The sequence below is a fragment of the Trachypithecus francoisi genome, unplaced genomic scaffold (genome assembly GCF_009764315.1).
Source record: "Trachypithecus francoisi isolate TF-2019V2 unplaced genomic scaffold, Tfra_2.0 Lachesis_group15, whole genome shotgun sequence".
NCBI classification, from domain to species: Eukaryota; Metazoa; Chordata; class Mammalia; order Primates; family Cercopithecidae; genus Trachypithecus; species Trachypithecus francoisi.
In genome coordinates this window covers 112,673,738-112,694,469 of record NW_022681460.1, presented here as the reverse complement: position 1 = coordinate 112,694,469, position 20,732 = coordinate 112,673,738, and the positions used below count along the sequence as shown (strand labels likewise).

The 20,732-nt window shown below is 47.8% G+C and overlaps 2 protein-coding genes across 3 annotated transcripts in view; one reads left to right on the top strand and one right to left on the bottom strand.

Annotated features, from left to right (window-relative positions):
- The window catches only part of ABCA3 (ATP binding cassette subfamily A member 3), a 64,765-nt gene extending 56,205 nt beyond the window's left edge, over positions 1-8,560 (bottom strand). Inside the window, exon 1 of one of the 2 annotated variants that reach the window (XM_033236107.1) lies at positions 8,405-8,560. The gene's annotated coding sequence lies outside the window, so the exon portion shown is untranslated. The remainder of the gene's footprint in view (positions 1-8,404) is intronic. The other variant, XM_033236110.1, reaches the window with a different exon arrangement.
- LOC117097435 (collagen alpha-1(III) chain-like) lies at positions 6,977-8,863 on the top strand. Its single transcript, XM_033235278.1, has one exon. It carries the CDS (start codon positions 7,709-7,711, stop codon positions 8,861-8,863), a length of 1,155 nt encoding a protein of 384 aa, XP_033091169.1. The 5' UTR covers positions 6,977-7,708.
- Positions 8,864-20,732: the final 11,869 nt, after the last annotated feature.

Here is a 20,732-nt window from a genome sequence, read left to right as displayed (position 1 = left end):
GTCACCCAGGTTGGAGTGCCGTGGCGCGACCAGGGGTCATTGCAGCCTGGTGATCCTGGGCCCAAGTGATCGTATTGCCTCAGCTCCCTGAGCAGCTGGGACCACAGGCACCTGCCACCACACCTGGCTACTTATTATATTTTTTGCAGAGATGGAGTCTTGCTATGTTGCCCAGGCTGGTCTGGAACTCCTGGCCTGAAGCAATCTTCCCGTCTTGGCCTCCCAAAGTACTGGGACTATACATATGAGCCATGGTACCTGGTCCTTATGTGCCCTTTCAAAAGTTTTTATATCTGCATATATGGAGCAAAGGTCGCTGAGGATGACAGGTCTTGAGACCCGTGAACAGAAGGGACAGGCCCACGTGAGGGGCACAAGACCCATTACGCCACGTGTTCCTGTTGTGTTCTGAGCTCGGGTACACCTCCTTCCATGGAAGCCTGTCCACAAAGGCACAGAGAAATCCACTCATGGGAAGAAGGGGGTCTTGATAAAGCCACAGATGGACCACCCCAAGATGCACAAAGAAGGCCGCCAACCAAGGCTCTGCTCACTTTGCCACAGGTGTGCAGCACAGCGACACCCTTGTGGGTGGTGCTGGTCACATCTGGTGCTTTTCGTTCAGAGGGAGGACCCAACAACCCCATATTGCCACCAGGAGTCTGCCACAGCCAGCCAGCATCAAAGGTCTGCGTGTATGGCACTGAGGCACGGAGGACAGTCAGTTAATGTAGGCCGGTAGAATCCCTGTTCTTTTAGGGTATACAAGACAAAAAAGCATTTGTTCATTCAACAATTGCAACGTTTTTGCTGTCTGATGCGCACTTGTACAAGGTACTAAGGATTTGGAAATGAAAATAACATTCTTTTTTTCGTGAAACAGAGTCTCGCTCTATTGCCCAGGCTGGAGTAAAGTGGTGCAATCTCGGCTCACTGCAGTCCCCACCTCCTGGGTTCAAGCGATTCTCCTGCCTCAGCCTCCCGAGTAGCTGGGATTACATGCGTGTGCCACCATGACGGGCCAATTTTTTGTATTTTTAGTAGAGACGGGGTTTCACCATGCTGGTCAGGCTGGTCTCGAACTCTTGACCTTGTGATCCACCCGCCTCGGCCTCCCAAAGTGCGTGCTGGGATTACAGGCATGAGCCACCACGCCTGGCTGATGATAACATTCTTAATGCAAGGAGTTTGCAGTCCCCGAACACTTGCATGCACTGTAATTGCTGTGACTGATACTAAATAAAGTATGGCAAGATTCAGAAGAAGATAAGAGTTAATCGCGTGTGAGACAGTGAGCAAGCAAGACAGGGAGACGGCCCGGGAGGGTGACAGTGGGGAGGTGACCTGGGAGGCCAGTCTCGAATGACTCATTAGTTAGGACAGGAAGGACATTAAGGATCCTGGAGACAGACTGGGTATGGGGAGCAGCGAGTCATTCCGACTAGCAGTGCAGAGAATGAGCCAGGAAAGGCAGCAGACCCTGGGCCCACGTCATCAAGGCGCCAGACACTGCACCAAGAAGGGAGCTTGGGGTGTGTCCCAACGGGCAGTGACGCTGGGTGAGGGTGACTGGTTTTGTTTAATCCTTTATCCAGGACATGATCTTTTTTGAGGGAGGGGTGCACAGTAAATATTTGAAAATGTCTAATTCAATGGATCCTGTGGATGAAATCCCCAAACACCAGTCTTTTTTTTTTTTTTTTTTTTTTGAGACGGAGTCTCACTCTATCACTCAGGCTAGAGTGCAGCCTGATCTTGGCTCACTGTAACCTCCAGGCCCCAGGTTCAAGTGATTCTCCTGCCTCAGCCTCCCAAGTAGCTGAAGAGTACAGGCACCCGCCACCACACCCAGCTAATTTTTTGTAGTTTTAGTAGAGATGGGAGTTTTGCCATGTTGGCCTGGCTGGTCTTGAACTCCTGACCTCAAATGATCCACCTGCCTCAGCCTCCCAAAGTGCTAGGATCACAAGTGTGAAACACCACTGTGCCCGACTTAAATATTATTTTCTGGTTTTTTTTTTTTTTGAGACAGAGTTTCACTCTTGTTGCCCAGGCTGGAGTGCAATGGTGTGATCTCAGCTCACTGCAACCTCCGTCTCCTGAGTTCAAGAGATTCTCCTTCCTCAGCCTTCTGAGTAGCTGGGATTACAGACACCCGCCACCACGCCCAGCTAATTTTTGTATTTTTAGTAGAGACGGGGTTTCACAGTGTTGGACAGGCTGGTCTTGAACTCCTGACCTCAAGTGATCTGCCCGCCTCTGCCTCCCAAAGCGCTGGAATTACAGGTATAAGCCACTGTGCCCGGTCCATATATATATATATATATATATGCAGGCACATTTATAGGTTATGGTCCTCGCCCCTTCCCAGTGGTCTCCAAGTGGGGTGGGCTAGACAACCTGCAGCAGTGAAAAAGTGATGAGAAAATCTACTTGTAAGTATTTTTCTTTAAAAATGCGAAAAAAATGGCTTCACTGATACTTCTGTCTGTTTGTTTCCTGTAGGGACAGGGTCTCAGTCACACACTGTTATCCAGGCTGGCTGGAATGCAGTGGTGTGATCCTCCTGCCTCAGCCTCCTAAGTAGCTGGGACTACAGGTATGCACCACCACACCTGGCTTTTTTTTTTTTTTTTTTTTTTTTTTGTAGAGACTGGTCTCACTATGTTGCCCAGGCTGGTCTCAAACTCCTGAGCTCAAATGATCCTCCTGCCTCAGCCTCCCAAAGTGCTGGGACTACAGGTATGCACCACCACACCTGGCTTTTTTTTTTTTTTTTTTGTAGAGACGGGTCTCACTATGTTGCCCAGGCTGGTCTCAAACTCCTGAGCTCAAATGATCCTCCTGCCTCAGCCTTCCAAAGTGCTGGGACTACAGGTATACACCACCACACCTGGCTTTTTTTTTTTTTTTTTTTGTAGAGAGACTGGTCTCACTATGTTGCCCAGGCTGGTCTCAAACTCCTGAGCTCAAATGATCGATCCTCCTGCCTCAGCCTCCCAAAGTGCTGGGACTACTGGCATGAGCTACCATACCCTCCCAGCTTTACTGATACTTAGTACTTGGACAGACCCTGGTGTTCATGCTGGCTTGTATGTCAGCAGCCGTGGCATCCTGACTGAGGAGGAGGCGCCCTGTGACGTGGGGGGTGATGGTGGGCCCTCACCACAAGTCTACTTTAAGCATCTTAGGCATGTTGGAGTTTGCAAGTTTCAGGGTATTCCAGTTGTGGTCAATTAAAACAAACAAACAAACAAACAAAACAAAATAACTCAAGACCCTTAAAATAATGAAAGCTTTACAATATTTCGCAGTGATGTGGAAAATGACCATGAATATGTTTTGTGTGACTTGGAGGTTTACCGGTCATTTCATGACTTAGTACTTCAAAGAGTCAGAGAATTTAAGGAGAAGGTACATATTTTCTTTTGTGAAAGGTTCCAAATCTGGAGATATTTTTTCGTTTTTAATGACACATGACTGCAGCAGTGTGTCATCTACCTTTTTTCTTTTAAATAGTCACAACGCAATCTGTTCCTTCAAAGAAAAGGTGGCAATATATGAGCTACAGCTTTTCAAAAAGAATCCGTACCAAGAATAGAGCATTTCTGAAAACAGACATTTGAAGAGGTTTCCACCATGACGTGACTGCGTTCCCAATGATGCCACAAGCGTACTGTCTACATGAACATTTACACCCGCACATCAAAACATCAACGCCAGAATTTCCACCTACCCTGACAGTCACTGAACCTACCCCAGCCCAAATTCATCAAGGGCCCTCAGATGATGGGTAAATGAAATTGAAAAGCACCCTGCCCTGTAAACACAGCGTTTGTGCCTTTCTCTGTATTGTGTTTATATGCAAATGCTGTTAATAACTAGGGCCTGAAATACATATGTGTGTGTGTGTGTGTGTGTGTGTGTGTGTGTGTGTGTGTGTTTGTGTATATATATATATATATATATATATATTTTTTTTTTTTTTTTTTGAGACAGAGTTTCACTCTTGTTGTCTAGGCTGGAATACAATGGTGCAATCTCGGCTCACTGCAACCTCCGCCTCCCAGGTTCAAGTGATTTTCCTGACTCAGCCTCCTGAGTAGCTAGAATTACAGGTGCCCGCCACCATGCCCAGCTAATTTTTTTTTTCTTTGTAGAGATGGGGTTTCACCATGTTGACCAGGCTGGTCTTGAACTCCTGACCCTCAAGCGATCTGCCCACCTCGGCCTCCCAAAATGCTAGGATTACAGGTGTGAGCCACCTCGACTGGCCAATAAACAGAACTTACAATTGATCTTAAATGCTGGGACTTAGGATTCAATAAGAGTTGATAAATGGGATGTGGACACATGGTTTTCATCTTTAAAAAGCATGTTTATACAATAGTTTTTGTAGCATTCATATGTTGGATAAATTTAATCATGTTTATTTCACCTCTCTTTTTTTTTTTTCTCTTTTAGAGACAGGGTCTTGCTCTGTTTCTCAGGCTGGAGTGCAATGGCATGATTATAGCTCACTGCATTCTTGAATTCCCAGGCTCAAGCGATCCTCCCTCCTCAGCCTCCAGAGTAGCTGGGACTTCAGGTGCATGCCATCATACCTGGCTATTTTTTTTTTCTCTTTCAGTAGAGACAGGGTCTCACTATTTTGCCCAGACTGGTCTCAAACTCTTGGCCTTAAGGGATCCTCCCATCTCAGCCTCACAAAGTGCTGAGTTTACAGGTGTGAGCCACCATGCCTGGCCTTTATTCCTTTAAAAGATCTATATTTGTATATATTTCTATGTCCATAATACATCAGGACAGTAATTGTAATTTATAATACATAATATATATCGGGCTACATGTTTACATTCACTCACACATAATGGTACACATGAAAAAAAAGTCTGAGGCCCTTTTTTTTTTTTTTTGAGATGGACTCTCACTCTGTTGCCCAGGCTGGAGTGCAGTGGCGCAATCTCAGCTCACTGCAAACTCTGCCTCCGGGGTTCACGCCATTCTCCTGCCTCAGCCTCCCGAGTAGCTGGGACTACAGGCTCCCGCTACCACACCCGGCTAATTTTTTGTATTTTTAGTAGAGAGGGGATTTCACCGTGTTAGCCAGGATGGTCTCGATCTCCTGACCTTGTGATCCACCTGCCTCAGCCTCCCAAAATGCTGGGATTACAGGCATGAGCCACCACAGCCGGCCTTTTTTTTTTTTTTAATGCAGGGTCTCACTCTTTTGCCTACTCTGGAGTACAGTGGTGTGATCATGGCTCACTGTAGCCTTGACCTCCTGGCTCAAGTGTTCCTCCCACCTCAGTCTCCCAAATAGCTGGGACCATGGGTGTGCACCACCATGCCCAGCTAATTAATTTTTTTTTTAGAGATTGGGTCTTGCCATGTTGCCCAGGCTGGTCTTTAACTTGTGACCTCAAGTGATCCTCCTGCTTTGGCCTCCCAAAGTGCCAAGATTACAGACGTGAATCACTTGCACTAGCCAAGGCCAATTTGTATACTCAGTGGCCCTTGTGGGGACGAGGTAGGAACAAATGCACAAGCCACAGCCATCGGCTGAGAGCTGGAGAGGCTGGTTTGAGGCTGTGGCACTAGCATCGCAGGCCCTGGCAGAGCCCTAGCTTGCTGGCGCTCATACTCAGCACCACAGGCGCTGCCCGGAGTTGGAGGCGGCTGCCTCCCTAGGATCACAGGCTCTGCGTTTACACTTAAGTTCTGGCAGGGGTTCATAGGGTGTATTTTTAAGCCAGAGATGTGGTTCCAAAGGGAGCTATCAGGAGAGACTTCCACAAAATCTCTGCTGCTGCCTGCTTCCCTCACCCTTGCTGTGGCCTCAGTCCTGTTCTCCGTCCAGCTAGCTGTTCTGCCTCCCTAGCTGCAGGAAACGAGGTAATGAGGCAATGGAAAGTCCCCAGAGAGAGGTAACCATGGATGTTCTGCAACAAGCAAGGTAGCAAGGACCTCGTTACATGGCTCCCGCAAAGGCACCGGTCTGCCTGTTGGCTCCAAACCTCCCCAACACCACAAACACCCTGAGCCATTCAGGAGAATGGGGTCTGCAAAACTCTTCCGGGACAGGGTCTGACATGCCTCACTCTTCCCCACAAGATGTGGGCCTTCAGTGTTTTCTCTGCCTAGAATATCACCCAGCATAGCTTTCTCTACTTGTCGACACCTACCCATCACTTCCCAGCCCACTTCTAATGCCATGGCCTCTGTGAAGCTTGTTTCAGGGGCTCTTTATCTTGGCTGCCTGAACAGCGGAATTTTCCAGGGCACTTTAAGGCAGAAACTGACATCTGAGGCCCACCCCTGGAGATGCTGGGCTGTTCTGGGCCCAGGCTCGCTTCCCAGGTGATTGTAACAGGAAGCCTGGGTGGAGACCTTCTGCTCTTGTTGGAGCCACCCCTCCTCCACCTCTGGTCACCTGTTGTACCTTTTCTGGATGTATCATGTGGTACTCATCATCTTCTTCTGTCTTCCATCACAGTTACTTGTGAATAAAGCATCTTTTTAGCTCTATCCTAACACCCCCCAAGAGCAGGGACTGTGTACAATTCTATTTTTTTTTTTGAGACAGAGTTTTGCTCTGTCGCCCAGGTCGGATGGCAGTGGCGCCATCTCAGCTCACTGTAACCTCTGCTTCCCAGGTTCAAGCGATTCTTCTGCCTCAGCCTCCTGAGTAGCTGGGATTACAGGCACGTGCTACCATGCCCGGCTAATTTTTTATGTTTTTGGTAAAGACGGGGTTTCGCCACGCTGGCCAGGCTAGTCTCGAACTCCTGACCTCAAGTGATCCGCCCACCTCTGCCTCCCAAAGTGCTGGGATTACAGGTGTGAGCCACTGAGCCCGGCCTCCAATTCATCTTTCAACTGTGCACAGGGCCTTCCCCGTCAGTTCCCCGTCAGGGCCGTTCCCAGAGTTCCAGAATGCTTCCCTTCAATAGACTCCACAGTCTCCGGAAGCAGGGCTGGGGAAGAAATGGCAAACCAGGGATCTTACCTGGGCCTTCCCAGTTGAGACTAAGTCAAAATGGGTTCCCGTGAGACTGCCTGGCTCATGCAGATGGAAGGCTAACCTGTTTTTAGAAACAACTCGCGCTACTCTCTCCTGTTTCAAAAGAGCTGTCTGGTCAGAATGGTGGTAAGTCACCTTAGGAAGGGAGAGGCGTCGTCCTGTTTGTCAGACAGAGTTAGCAAAGGTTCAATTTAAAATAAAAATTCTCTAAGAAGTTAAAAATAAAAGTGTAGGGAAATTCCCATGACATCCATTTTTATCTATTTTCCCCTTTCTCTTACATTTCCCAAGAGGCAAACTTTCTAAAACAGTCTTAGTCTTTTCAAGTTTACAAAAGGCAGCACCCAGACTATCTGAATAATATGATAGGGTGCCCGGGAGAAGAGTGCACCTCTCCCACGTGCACCCTGCCTGGCTCCATGCTGTCGCGGGGTCTAGCTACTCACTCAGCAGGCATTTCGGGAGTTCTAGGAACACAAACCCCAACAAGATCCAATCCATGCCTTCCCGGAGTGCACAGTCCAGGATGTAACCCGGCGAACAAGCGGCAATTACCCCCTGAGGACATGGCTTCATCCGTGCAACAGACACCAAGCGCCTTCCCCATGCCCTTGACCATAAGGCCGTCCCGGCCCTCTTGAAGCGTGGAGCCGGCTTCGAACAGAGACAAGACACACGGACGCGATGCACACAGGCATCCTGACGGAGGGCACCGAGAACTCGGCCTCGGCGACTGCCACAGGCCCCTCCGCCTGGACTAGCGGCTCCCCTTCCCCGCCCCTACACAGCGGTGGGCGCAGCAAACGCCCACCGCGGACTGTGGGCCTTGGATTCGGATTCGGAGGCGCCTTGGATTCGGATTCGGAAGCTCCTCGGAACGAGGGGGTGGGAGCAGGCGGAATCCAACCCGGGCGGTTTTACCACCGCGCGCCCGGCCTCCCCGCGGCAGGGAAGCGGCGCCATCTCCGCAGGTGCGCGGTGGACGCCTGCATCCCTCGGACCCGGGGCTGTCGGGCGCTACACATCCACCTCCTGGGCGCACACAGAGGGCCTGGACCGTGCCGAGTCTCGGCAGGGTTGAGCTTCCTCGCGCGGCGCGGGCTCCGGCACTGCCCGCAGTGCGGGACACGCCCAAGGCTCGGATGGGAGCCGACGCTGAGGGAGCGGCACCTGCAGGGAGCGCCGGGAGCCGAGGCCGCGGCGGGAGGGGCGGGCGCGGCCGGCGGGGATGTGGAGTCGCGGGAGGGGCCCGCAGCCCAGGCCAGAGCTGGGGGCGGCCCGAGGCTCAAGCTGGCCAGCGAGGGTGGGAAGGGCGGACCCGGGTGGGGACCGCAAGCCCCGGGAACAAGCGCGCGAGCGGCGGGTCCCGGCGGCACTCACCGAGCCTGGGCGCCGGGGCGGCGGCGGCCGGCGCGCGGCCCTCTCGCGGCGTCCCCTCCCTCGGCCACCCGGGCTCCGCTCCAGCCTCGCAGTGGCGGAAGCACTGACAGCTGCGTGGCCGCCCTGCAGGGGAGGGGGCGCCTGCGACCCGCGACTGACGGACGCACCGGCCGTTCCGGCTCCAGCAGGGGGCGCGGCGGCTCGCGCGTGCGCAGTCGGCCGCCCCTGCAGGTGCCCGGTCCACCCCCGGCCGCCTCGGCCGCTCCGGCCAGCCCAACCCCGCGCCTGCGCAGTGCCCCGTGCATCGCGCCCTTGCCCGGCAGAGGGCGCCCTGGCTTGCGCGTGCGCAGTCGGCCACCCTGCGAGGACGCGGTTCGCACCCGGCCGCGCGGCAGCCGGTGCCTGCGCACTGCCTTGTGCCCGCGCCTATGTCCAGCAGGGGGCGCGCAGCGGCGGTAGCTGAGCGAGGGCGCGGCGGCTCTGACAGGAATGGCTGTGCGCACATGCGGTTCACAGCGGTGGAAGTGTTCACACCTGGAAACTGGCCCTTTCTCCATTTCTCCTTATGCACTGTCTTTCCTTGGGCCCTCGTCACTCCTGGCACCGAGGGAAGCGCTTCCTCGCCTCTGGCCGGGCGCTGAGGCGCGACCGAAAGCGAGGCGGCGGCGAGGAACCTTCTGGAATTCGGCCATCGGGGCAGGCGTCGAGTTTACAGGAAAAGGCGCGGTGTCGCGGGATGAGCGGAGTCGCCCTCAGTTGAGGAGCGAGGGAGGCTTCGGGGGTCGCCAGCCGGGTAGGAGTCACCTCAGGCAGGAGGGACCGGGCCTTGTCGGGGTCACCTGGCGGGAGGGTCCAGGGGTGGGGCGGGGCCGCCTGTGAGGTGGGTCGGGGGACGGTCGCGGTTACCTGAGGGGAGAGTGGGGGGGCTCGGGGTCACCTGAGGGGAGAGTGGGGGGGGTCGGGGTTACCTGAGGGGGGTCGGGGGAGGGTCGTGGTCATCTGAGGGGATGGTCCGGGGAGGGTCGGGGTCACCTGAGGGGAGGGTCTGAGGAGGGTCGTGATCACCTGGGGGAGGGTCCGGGGAGAGTCGGGGTCACCTCACGGGAGCCGGCGGAACGGGGTCACCTGCAGGGGGGGTGCAGGGCGGGGGCGAGTCCCCTGCAGGGAGGCTCACCTTAGGCGGTCCCAGGGACGGGTCGCGGTCTAACGCAGATCGGGTTGTGGGACTGGGTCGCCCCAGGCAGAGGAGCCTGGGAGGGGCGGGCCCCTTGGCGTGGCAGGGAGAGGTGGGGTGAGGGACTCCCGGGCTCGAGCGTGAGGGCGGGCGCCGCGCGGGGCCCACAGTTGCCGCGGGCCAGGGGCAATGGGTCTCTGAGCGCCGCCAGCGGCCGGACCACAGTGAGCTGAGTCCGTGGTCCCGGCGCCCCGGGTGAGGGAGGACTGGTGCCCGTCCTGCCGCTGGAAGCAGCCTGCGACCCGCACCGCCAGCCCCGCGCCCAGCCAGCAGCTGGCACCACAACCCGACGGCTGGGGACCTAATGTAACGCAAGGGGCTGGGGGCGGAAATCTCCCACCCCCGAGAATTCTAGTGGAGTAGGGTTTGAGCGGCTCCTTCCCCATTTTACTGTGTACATAGCACCTTTTACTCTGATGATGTTCTGGGTAGCCCATTCCACGAGCAAAGGGACATCGTCAGGTTCATGGCTAGATCCAGGGTCCTAGAGTACCTTGGCTGGAGGAGGCTCGTGCTAAATAATTTGTTGAATGGAATCACAGGCCTGGCTTCCGATCTTGGCCCACCAATTAATGTAGACATGTCATTTTATCTTTCTGAATCTCAATCTCCTATCCCTAAAATTGAAATTATATTAATAGTAGTTAATAATAATAGCAAACTCAAAGGTTTTTTGTTGATGTATTCTTTTCTTTTTTGGGTCAAATGAGGAAATGCAAGTTTAAGTGCTTACTACAATACCTGACACATAAATGCCAAATAAATGGTAGTATAATGTGAGTATGGCTAGGGATTTACATAGCCTAGTCTCCATAATGAGCATACAGGAAAAAAAGAAAACCCCCAAACAATTGAATGCAGTTATAGGATGGGTGGGGGAGTAGATTACTAATGTGCTGCAAACGTTCTAAAACCCCCCTTTCCCCATCAGTCTTCACAGACTGCAACACCCCAACCAAAATGTCTTCCCCATTCTCTACTTCCTCCCAGAAAGTGATGTGAACTTGACTGCTTGGCCCTCTCTTCACCCGGCCATATCCTCAATCATTTTTCTTTCCAAATCCAATCCTTGCCATTTCCATATTGAATTTGTCAGACCTTGAACGTTTTTCCGGCCTTTTCAAAACCTGATCCCAATTCTCGGTAACCAAATCCAGCACCAGAACTGGCTGACTCAGAATTTACCTTAGATGGAAGATAGGGTAGGAATATTGGAAGAAAGATGACCTCACAGATCAAGACAGACAATTGCAGGGTACTAACCCTGTCAGGTTGTTAATTATTATAATCACAATCATGAGGTGGGAGGATGTGAAGGATACTGGGAGAAGTGTCTCATACACAAAATTTTCAGGCTCTGGACTATTTAAAAACAGTTGCTCATAGTGAGCTGGACCCTTTTGATGCCCTTCAACAATCACTGGATAATTCATCACCTTGTGCTCAAGGCCCACTACTAAAAAAATAAAACAAATCTAGATGCTCCATCTAGTCATTTCTCTCCAGATGGAGGCCCAGATAAGGTCATAATTTCTTCAAAGTTACCCAGTAGAGCTGAGATGACAACCTCCGTCCGTGTTCAGGCTCCTGGACTCTACCCCTCTCTTGTATGGAAACACATCCATATACCATGAATACATGCTGAGAACTTGAAGGATACACTCCTTGAAGTTACCATGGTTCAAGCATTTCTTTCTTTTCTCTCAAGATTGATGGTAAACATTATAGTGGATGGTGACACTCATAAACAAATCTTACAGCTTCACAAAAAGCAGTAAACCTAGCCATTACACTAGTTGGCTAAATATAATTAACCCAATAAGCTCCGAATTCTTTGAAGGGGTACAAATACTATATCCTATCCTATCTATCTATCTATCTATCTATCTATCTATCATACAATAGTACCCAAATTGCTGATATTCAATGCAGTGTCTTAGAATAGGGCTTCTTTGATTGTTTCCCTGGGAATGATGTTATAATTCAGACATGCATTGTAGACCAAGGGCTGTACACATATTCCTTCATTCAGTGATTGGGAAGCATTATATTGTAATGGTTAAAACCAGACTCTGGCCACGCTGCCTCAGATTAAATTCCAGCTCTTAATGTCTTTAGGCAAATTACTGAACCTTTCTGTGCCTTGGTTTCCTAGTGTAAAATGAGGATCATAACAATTCCTCATAGAATTGTTGTGAGAATTAGATGCATTCAAACATGTAGAGTACGGGACTTAGAAAAGTCCTTGGCATTCAGCAAGGGCTCAATAAGTGATCTAAGCATTACACTGTATGCTTTGGAAACAAACGAATGAAAAATTTTTTTTTTTTTGAGATGGAGTTTCACTCTTGTTGCCCAGGTTAGAGTGCAATGACGTGATCTCGGTTCACTGCAGCCTCCACCTCCCGAGGTTGAGCAATTCTGCCTCAGCCTCCAGAGTAGCTGAGATTACAGGCATGCACCACCATGCCCGGCTAATTTTGTATTTTTGGTAGAGACAGGGTTTCTCCATGTTGATCAGGCTGGTCTCAAACTCCTGACCTCAGGTGATCCACCCCCCTCGGCCTCCCAAAGTGCTGGGATTACAGGCATGGGCTACCACGCCCGGCCAAACGAATGAAATTTATGTGTTTTGCAGGATCTCACAAAACAGAGTTGCTTAATTCGATTTAGTTTTGACTGTGTGCTTACTATATGCCAGATGAAACTTGAAGTAAACATGTGAATAAGCCACTATCTATACTTTAATAGAATTACATTTTACTGTTTCTTGTGGTTTTTCAGTTCTCTTGGGTTTTCTATGTATACAACTTAATAACATGCAAACAATCATAATCTAGTTCCCTCTTTGCCTATATTTATGCCTCTTGATTCATCTTTTTTTTTGAGACGGAGTCTCGCTCTGTCGCCCGGGGCTGCAGTGCAGTGGCCGGATCTCAGCTCACTGCAAGCTCCGCCTCCCGGGTTCACACCATTCTGCCTCAGCCTCCCGAGTAGCTGGGACTACAGGCACCCGCCACCTCGCCCGGCTAGTTTTTTGTATTTTTTAGTAGAGACGGGGTTTCACCATGTTAGCCAGGATGGCCTCGATCTCCTGACCTTGTGATCCGCCCGTCTCGACCTCTCAAAGTGCTGGGATTACAGGCTTGAGCCACCGTTCCTGGTCTTGATTCATCTTATCATCTAACTATAGTAGTATAGGGCCAACAGGAGCTTATATAGGGTACCATGCCTGGTGAGGAATTGCCAAGAGGTGATCCCTGCCTCCCCACCTATTAGATAAAGGCAGCTCTTTTGAATGAACCAATTAGTTAAAGGCACCCAACTGCGTAAACCAATTAGATAAAAGTAGCCCTGAGTGGACCTTTCAGCCAGCAGATTCAGCCTTAGGCCAGGGCGAGTGGAGCATAGAGTGGATCTCAGCCCTGCTTCTCATGCTCTTAGCCAAGTGCCCTGGTGTAGGGAACAGCCCTCATAACTGGACACAATGGCTCTGGGTTACCGTTTCCAGAATAATGCTAGAAAATAATGTTGCCACTGGCATTCTAATCTTGGTTTTGTCTTAATTGTGAATGCTCCTGTGGTCATCAGAAAATATCTTTGCTTTTGATTTGAGAAATGTGTTTTTAGCACATTATAGATGGTTTTGTTTCTAAAGACATTTTAAAAAAGTATCTAAGAATAGATGGAAAATTTTATCAAATGCTTTGGGAATTTATTGACATTATGTTTTTATTCCTTTGACCAATTGATATAATGAATTAAACTAATAGAAATCATAATGGTGAAAATAGTGAATCATTCCTATATTTCTGGAAGAAATTTTCCATTTGTTCATGGTATATTCTTTTAATGCACTTCTAGATTCTATATGCTAGCAAGGATTTTTACATCTTCTCTTTACTAATAATGGGCCTTAGTTTTTTTTAAATGGTATCATTGTCAGTTTTTGATATCATCATTAGCTAACCTGATTTTTTTTCAGTGGAATTTTACCCTCTCTCTGCTTATGGATTAATTTAAATAGCATTAGAATGACCTATTGCTTGTAGTTAAAAATAACTTACCCATTTGAGTTTTTGCACTTACACTGCTTGGAGGACTCTGACAAATTTCTCAATTTCTTGAACAGTTTATGTGAAGAAATATTTATGTTTTAAAAAAGTCTCTTACTGGATTATGGTAGTAACTTCTGTTTTCCTGATCAACCCATCCCGGACAGATTGACAAATTTATTAGCATAGTGTTACAAAAAACATTTAATTTTCTGTGCAACATTGGGTATTTTTTCCTTTTCATTCTTCATTAATATGTCTGACAGTGTGTTTGTTCCTTTTTTTGTATTGACTGGATGTGCTAGTGGATTATTTATTTTAGGGGTTTAATTTCCCTGTCAATCCTTCTTTTTTTCTTTCTTTTGTTATTGTTATTATTATTATTTTTTGAGACAGGTTTTCTCTCTGTCATCCAGGCTAGAGTGCAGTGGTGCAATCATTGCTCACTGCAGCCTTGAAGTCCTGGGCTCAAGCAGTCCTCCTGCCTCAGCCTCCTATAGTAGGCCTGTCTAATTTTGGTTTGCGGTTTTGGGTTTTTATTTTTTTTGGTAGAGATGGGAGTCTTGCTATGTTCCCAAGGCTGGTCTTAAACTCGCAAGCTCAAGAGATCCTCCTGGCTTGGCCTCCTAAAGTGCTGGGATTACAGGCTTGAGCCACCCTGCCCAGCAACCACTGATTTTTTTTTTTTTTTTTTTTCTGAGACAGAGTCCCACTGTATTGCCCAGGGTAGAGTGCTGTGGCATAATCTCAGCTCACTTCAACCTCTGCCTCCCAGGCTCAAGTGGTTCTTGTGCTTCAGCCTCCTGAGTAGCTGGGATTACAGGTGTGTACCACCATGCCCAGCTAATTTTTGTATTTTATTTATTTATTTGAAACAGAGTCTCACTCTCCTTACACAGGCTAGAATGCAATGGTACAATCTCAGCACACTGCAACCTCTGCCTCCCAGGTTCAAGCTATTCTCCCACTTCAGCCTCCATAGTAGCTGGGTTTACAGGTGCCTGCCATCACACCCGGCTAATTTATATATATATATATATACATACATATATATATATATATATATATGTATGTATATGTATATATATATATATTTTTTTAGATGGAGTCTCGCTCTGTCGCCCAGGCTGGAGTGCAGTGGCCGGATGTCAGTTCACTGCAAGCTCCGCCTCCCGGGTTCACGCCCCATTCTCCTGCCTCAGCCTCTCGAGTAGCTGGGACTACAGGTGCCCGCCACCACGCCCGGCGAGTTTTTTGTATTTTTTTTTTTTTTTAGTAGAGACGGGGTTTCACTGTGTTAGCCAGGATGGTCTTGATCTCCTGACCTTGTGATCTGCCCGTCTCGGCCTCCCAAAGTGCTGGGGTTACAGGCTTGAGCCACTGTGCCCGGCAATTTTTATATTTTTAATAGAGATGGGGTTTCAACGTGTTGGCCAGGCTGGTCTGAAACCCCTGACCTCAGGTGATCTGCCCTCCTTGGACTCCCAAAGTGCTGGGATTACAGGTGTGAGCCACTGTGGCTGGCCTAATTTTTGTATTTTTAGTAGAGATGGTGTTTTGCCATGTTGGCCAGGCTGGTCTTGAACCCCTGGCCTCAAGTGATCCACCCACCTTGGCCTCCCAAAATGCTGGGATTACAGGCGTGAACCACTGCTCCTGGTCCTGATATATATATATATATATATATATATATATATATATATATATATTATATATATTAGATCAAACAGTTTTGGCTTCATGATTTAATAGCTCATTTCTTTTTGTTTGTTTTTATTTTTTTTTGAGGTGGAGTTTCACTCTTAATGCCCAGGCGTTGCGTACAATGGCACGATCTCGGGTCACTGCAACCTCTACCTCCTGGGTTTAAGTGGTTCTCCTGCCTCAGCCTCCTGAGTAGCTGGGATTACAGGTGCCCACCACCACACCCGGCTGATTTTTTGTATTTTTAGTAGAGATGGGGCTTTGCCATATTGGCCAGGCTGGTGTCGAACTCCTGACCTCAGGTGATCCTCCCACCTCAGCCTACCAGAGTGCTGGGATTACAGGCGTGAGCCACCGCCCCCCACCCAGCTTATTTCTTTTTAATGTTGAATAATATTTCATTGTCTGGATATACCACAATTTATTTATCCATCCACTTATAGAAGGACATTTGGTTGCTTACAAGTTTTGGCAATTATGAATAAAGGACTATAGACATCCACATGCCAGTTTTTGTGTGAACATAAGTTTTCAACTTGTTTGATAAATACCAAGGAGCATAATTGCAGGATCATGTGGTAAGGGGTTATTTACTCTTGTGAGAAACCTCTTGTCTTTCTAAGTGACTGTATCATTTTGCATTTCCACCATCTATGAACAAAAGTTCCTGTTGCTCCATACCCTTGGTATATCCATCAATTTGGACGTTTTAATAGGTGCGTATTAGTCTGTTTGTGCTGCTGTAAAGGAATACCTGAGACTCTGTAATTTATAAGAAAGGTTTAATTGGTTTATGGTTCTGCAGGCTATACAGGAAGCATGTTGCCATCAGCTTCTGGGGAGGCCTCAGAAAACTTACAATCATGGCCTAAGACAAAGGGGGTGCCACCACTTCCCATGGCTAGAGCAGGAGTAAGAGAGTGGGGAAAATGCTACACACTTCTACCATGAGAACAGCACTAGGGCGATGGCACTATACCATTCATGAAAAACCATCCCCGTGATCCAATCACCTCCCACCAGGTGCCACCACCAACATTGGGGATTACAATTTAACATGAGATTTGGGCAGGGACACAAATTCAAACCGTATCAAGGTGTGTAGTGGTATCTCATTGTTTTAGTTTGGAGTTCCCCAATGATGTATAATGTTGAGTATCTTTTCATATGCTTATTTTCCATGTGTATATTTCTTTAGTGAAGTAACTGTTTAGGTTTTTTGCCCATTTTTAAATCAGGTTGTTTGTTTTCTTATTGTTAAGAGTTCTTTGTATATTTCAGATAATAGTACTTTATCAGATATGTCTTTTACAAGTATTTTCTTCCAGTCTGTGGCTTGTCTTCTCATTTTCTTGATTGATAGAATATTTTGCAGTTTAGGAGAGAGTTTTTCATTTACAAAAATTTGCTGTTTTTGCTTTTGGTGTTTTTATTTTATTGATAATACTTTTAGTGTAGTGTGATCTAGAAATGTGGTATCATTCAACCTCTTAGAATTTGAAATTTTCTTTATGGCCTATACATACTCTGTTTTCATGAATAGTGCATGGTGTAAATAAGCTTCTTTTTTAAAAAAAGTTTTAGAAACAAGGTCTTGATGTGTCACCCAGAGTGGAGTACAGTGGCATGATCATAGCTCACTGCAGCCTTGAACTCCTGGGCTTAAGTGGTCCTTCTGCCTCAGCCTCTCGAGTAGTTGGGACTGCAGGTGTGTGCCTCCATGCTTGGCTAATTAAAAAAAAATTTTTTTGGCCAGGCGCGGTGGCTCAAGCCTGTAATCCCAGCACTTTGGGAGGCCGAGACGGGCGGATCACGAAGTCAGGAGATCGAGACCATCCTGGCTAACACAGTGAAACCCCGTCTCTACTAAAAAATACAAAAACTAGCCGGGCGAGGTGGCGGGCGTCTGTAGTCCCAGCTACTCGGGAGGCTGAGGCAGGAGAATGGCGTAAAAACCCGGGAGGCGGAGCTTGCAGTGAGCTGAGATCCGGCCACTGCACTCCAGTCCGGGCGACAGAGCGAGACTCCGCCTCAAAAAAAAAAAAAAAAAAAAAAAAATTTTTTTTAGTGATGAATGTCTTACTATGTTGCCCAGGCAGGTCTTCAACTCCTGGCCTCATATGATCCTCTTGTCTTAACCTCTGAGTCATTGGGATTATAGGCATGAGCCATTGTACCTGGCTTTATTTTTTAAATCATATGGGAAACAGAGGTGTTACATACCAAAAGTACAATAATACTCATTTTTTGTTTGTTTGTGTGTTTTTGAGATGGAGTTTTGCTCTTGGTTGCCCAGATGGGAGTGCAGTGGCGCAATCTTGGCTTACTACAACCTCCGCCTCCCGGGTTCAGGCGATTCTCCAGCCTCAGCCTCCCAAGTAACTAGAATTACAGGCATATGCCACTATGCCTGGCTAAATTTTGTAATTTTAGTAAAGATGGGGTTTCACCATGTTGGCCAGGTTGGTCTCGAACTCCTGACTTCAAGTGATCCGCCTGCCTCAGCCTCCCAAAGTGCTGGGATTACAGGCGTGAGTCACCGCACCTGGCCAATACTAGTTTTTGTAGTTATCTAAAAAGTTACCTATACTGATAATTATTTATTCATATGGCTTCAAGTTACATCTAGCATTCTTTTGTTTCAGCCTGAGGGACTTCCTTTGGCATGCTTTTTTGGGCAGGTCTACTAGTGACAAATTTCTTTAGCTCTTATTTACCTAAAAGATGTCTTAATTTCTCCTTCATTTTTGAAAAATAGTTTCACTGGGTGTAAATTCTTGACAGTTGTTTTTGTTTGTTTGTTTTTTAAGCATTTTATATATATCATTCCACTGCTTTTTTGCCTCCCTGGTTTCTGATGAGAAATTAGCTGTTAATCTTATTGAAGTTTCCTTGTACAAGTTTATTCTGTCTTACTGCTTTCAAAATTCTCTCTTTGGGCTGGGAATGGTGGCTCACACCTGTAATCCCAGCACTTTGGGCTACTGAAGTGAGAGAATCACTTGAGGCCAGGAGTTAAAGACCAGCCTGGGCAACAAAGCAGGCCCTGTCTCTACAAAAAATAAAAAAATTAGCTGGGCGTAGTGGCATATGCCTGTAATCCCAGCTACTTGGGAGAATGAGCCTGGCTGGTCAAGGCTGCAATGAACTATGATCATGCCACAGAGCCAGACCCTGTCTCCAAAAAAAAAAAAAAATTCTGTCCTTATCTTTAGCATTCAACAGTTTCATTATAATAACTCTCTTTGTGGGTCTTTTTAAGTTTCTCGTACTTGGAGTTTGTTGAGCTTCTTGGATCTGTAGATTCATGTATTTATCAAATTTGAGAAGTTATTATTTCATTATTTCTTCAAACATGTTTTTATCTCTTTCTTCTCCTGGAACTTCCACAATGTGTATTTGATACACTTGATAGTGTCCCATAGGTCCCTTAGGCTCTGTTAATTTTTCTTCATTTTTTTTCCTGCTCTTTAGACTTGGTAATTTTAACTACCCTGTCTTCAGGTTTGTGGATTTTTTCTTCTGCTTGCTCATATCTTCTTTGAATCCTTCTAGTGAATTATTTTGTTTCAGCTATTATGCTTTTCAGCTCCAGCATTTCTATTTGGTTTCTTTAAAATTGTTCTGTTTATTGACATTTTCTGCTTGTACACACTTCATTCTTCTGATTTTCTTTAGTTCTTTGTCCATGATCTTCAGCTCTGAGAATATTTAAGACAGTCCATTTAAAAGTTTTGCCTAGGCCGGGCGCGGTGGCTCGAGCCTGTAATCCCAGCACTTTGGGAGGCCGAGACGGGCGGATCACGAGGTCAGGAGATCGAGACCATCCTGGCTAACACGGTGAAACCCCGTCTCTACTAAAAAATACAAAAAAATTAGCAGGGCGAGGTGGCGGGCACCTGTAGTCCCAGCTACTCGGGAGGCTGGGTTATCTAAATATATTTTATATATATAGCAGAATATATTTTTTCAATATGACAAAGAAGGCTGGTGCATATCCTTTCTTTACTCTCCCAATCCATGCCAAGAACCCTGGGAATTTCCATTTGCTGATGGGGGAAGTCCTGGTGAGAAAGCCCCGAAGCCTGTTCGTGTTAAGAGCATGGCCGCGGCTGGACGCGGTGGCTCACACCTGTAATCCCAGCACTTTAGGAGGCTGAGGCAGGTGGATTACCTGAGGCTGGGAGTTCGAGACCAGCCTTACAACATGGAGAAACTCCGTCTCTACTAAAAATACAAAATTAGCTGGGCGTCGTGGCTCATGCCTGTAATCCCAGCTACTCAGGAGACTGAGGCAGGAGAATTGCATGAACCTGGGAGGCGGAGGAGGTTGCGGTGCGCTGAGTGAGACTGGGCCATTGCACTCCAGCCTGGACAACAAGAGCGAAACTCTGTCTCAAAAAAAAAAAAAAAAAAAGAGCATGGCCACTTTTGTTGTTTTGCTGCCAGCACATAAACTAACATTTCAGAAGAGGTTGAAGGAGTTACGTTTAGAAATGTGGCGTTCAGTAAAATGCTTACATTCTAGAGTAAGTAAAACCGGTAGTTATGAATTTGATTGTAACAATATTGAATTGTTTGAAGGAAGGATGGAAACATTTTACTGGAATAAGGAGTGCAGGCACCAGTGGGTGGCCAATTTAGCAGCTACATTTGTCATCATGGAGGAAACATGATCTGTGCTTTATGCATGTTAAGATTTTCTTGGCCTCCCTTTTCCACCTGCAAGTACGACTCCTATTCTGCCTTTATTTTATTTTATTTTATTTTATTTTAAGACGGAGTTTCATTCTCGTTGTCCAGGCTGGAGTGCGATGGCACGATCTTGGCTCACTGCAACCTCCATCTCCCAGGTTCAAGCAATTATCCTGCCTCAGCCTCCTGAGTAGCTGGGATTACAGGTGCCCACCACCACACCTGGCTAATTTTTTGTGTTTTTAGTAGAGATGTTGGCCAGACTGGTCTCAAACTCCTGACCTCAGATGATCCACCCACCTTGGCCTCCCAAAATGCTGGGATTACAGGCATGAGCCACCACTCCTGGCCCTATTGTAGCTTTTTAAACACATGTCCTGTTCAACACACATGCCACATTGTGTGATCTATGTCTAACATGCCTCCATTGTGATCTCCACTGACCGTGTCCTTTGCATTTCATCCATCTCATTTAATTTAATGAATAGGAAACAGAAGATAATCATCCACACTCTAACGACTCCCTGCGTGCCTGTGCAGCTCCTAAGAGTGGTGGTGCATGCCTGTAATCCCAGCTACGGAGGAGGCTGAGGCAGGAGAATCGCTTGAAACCAGGAGGCGGAGGTTGCAGTGAGCTGAG

What these genes read in the sequence shown, in the direction of transcription:
- LOC117097435 (XM_033235278.1), top strand. Translation starts at nt 7,709, where the DNA reads ATGCACACAGGCATCCTGACGGAGGGCACCGAGAACTCGGCCTCGGCG.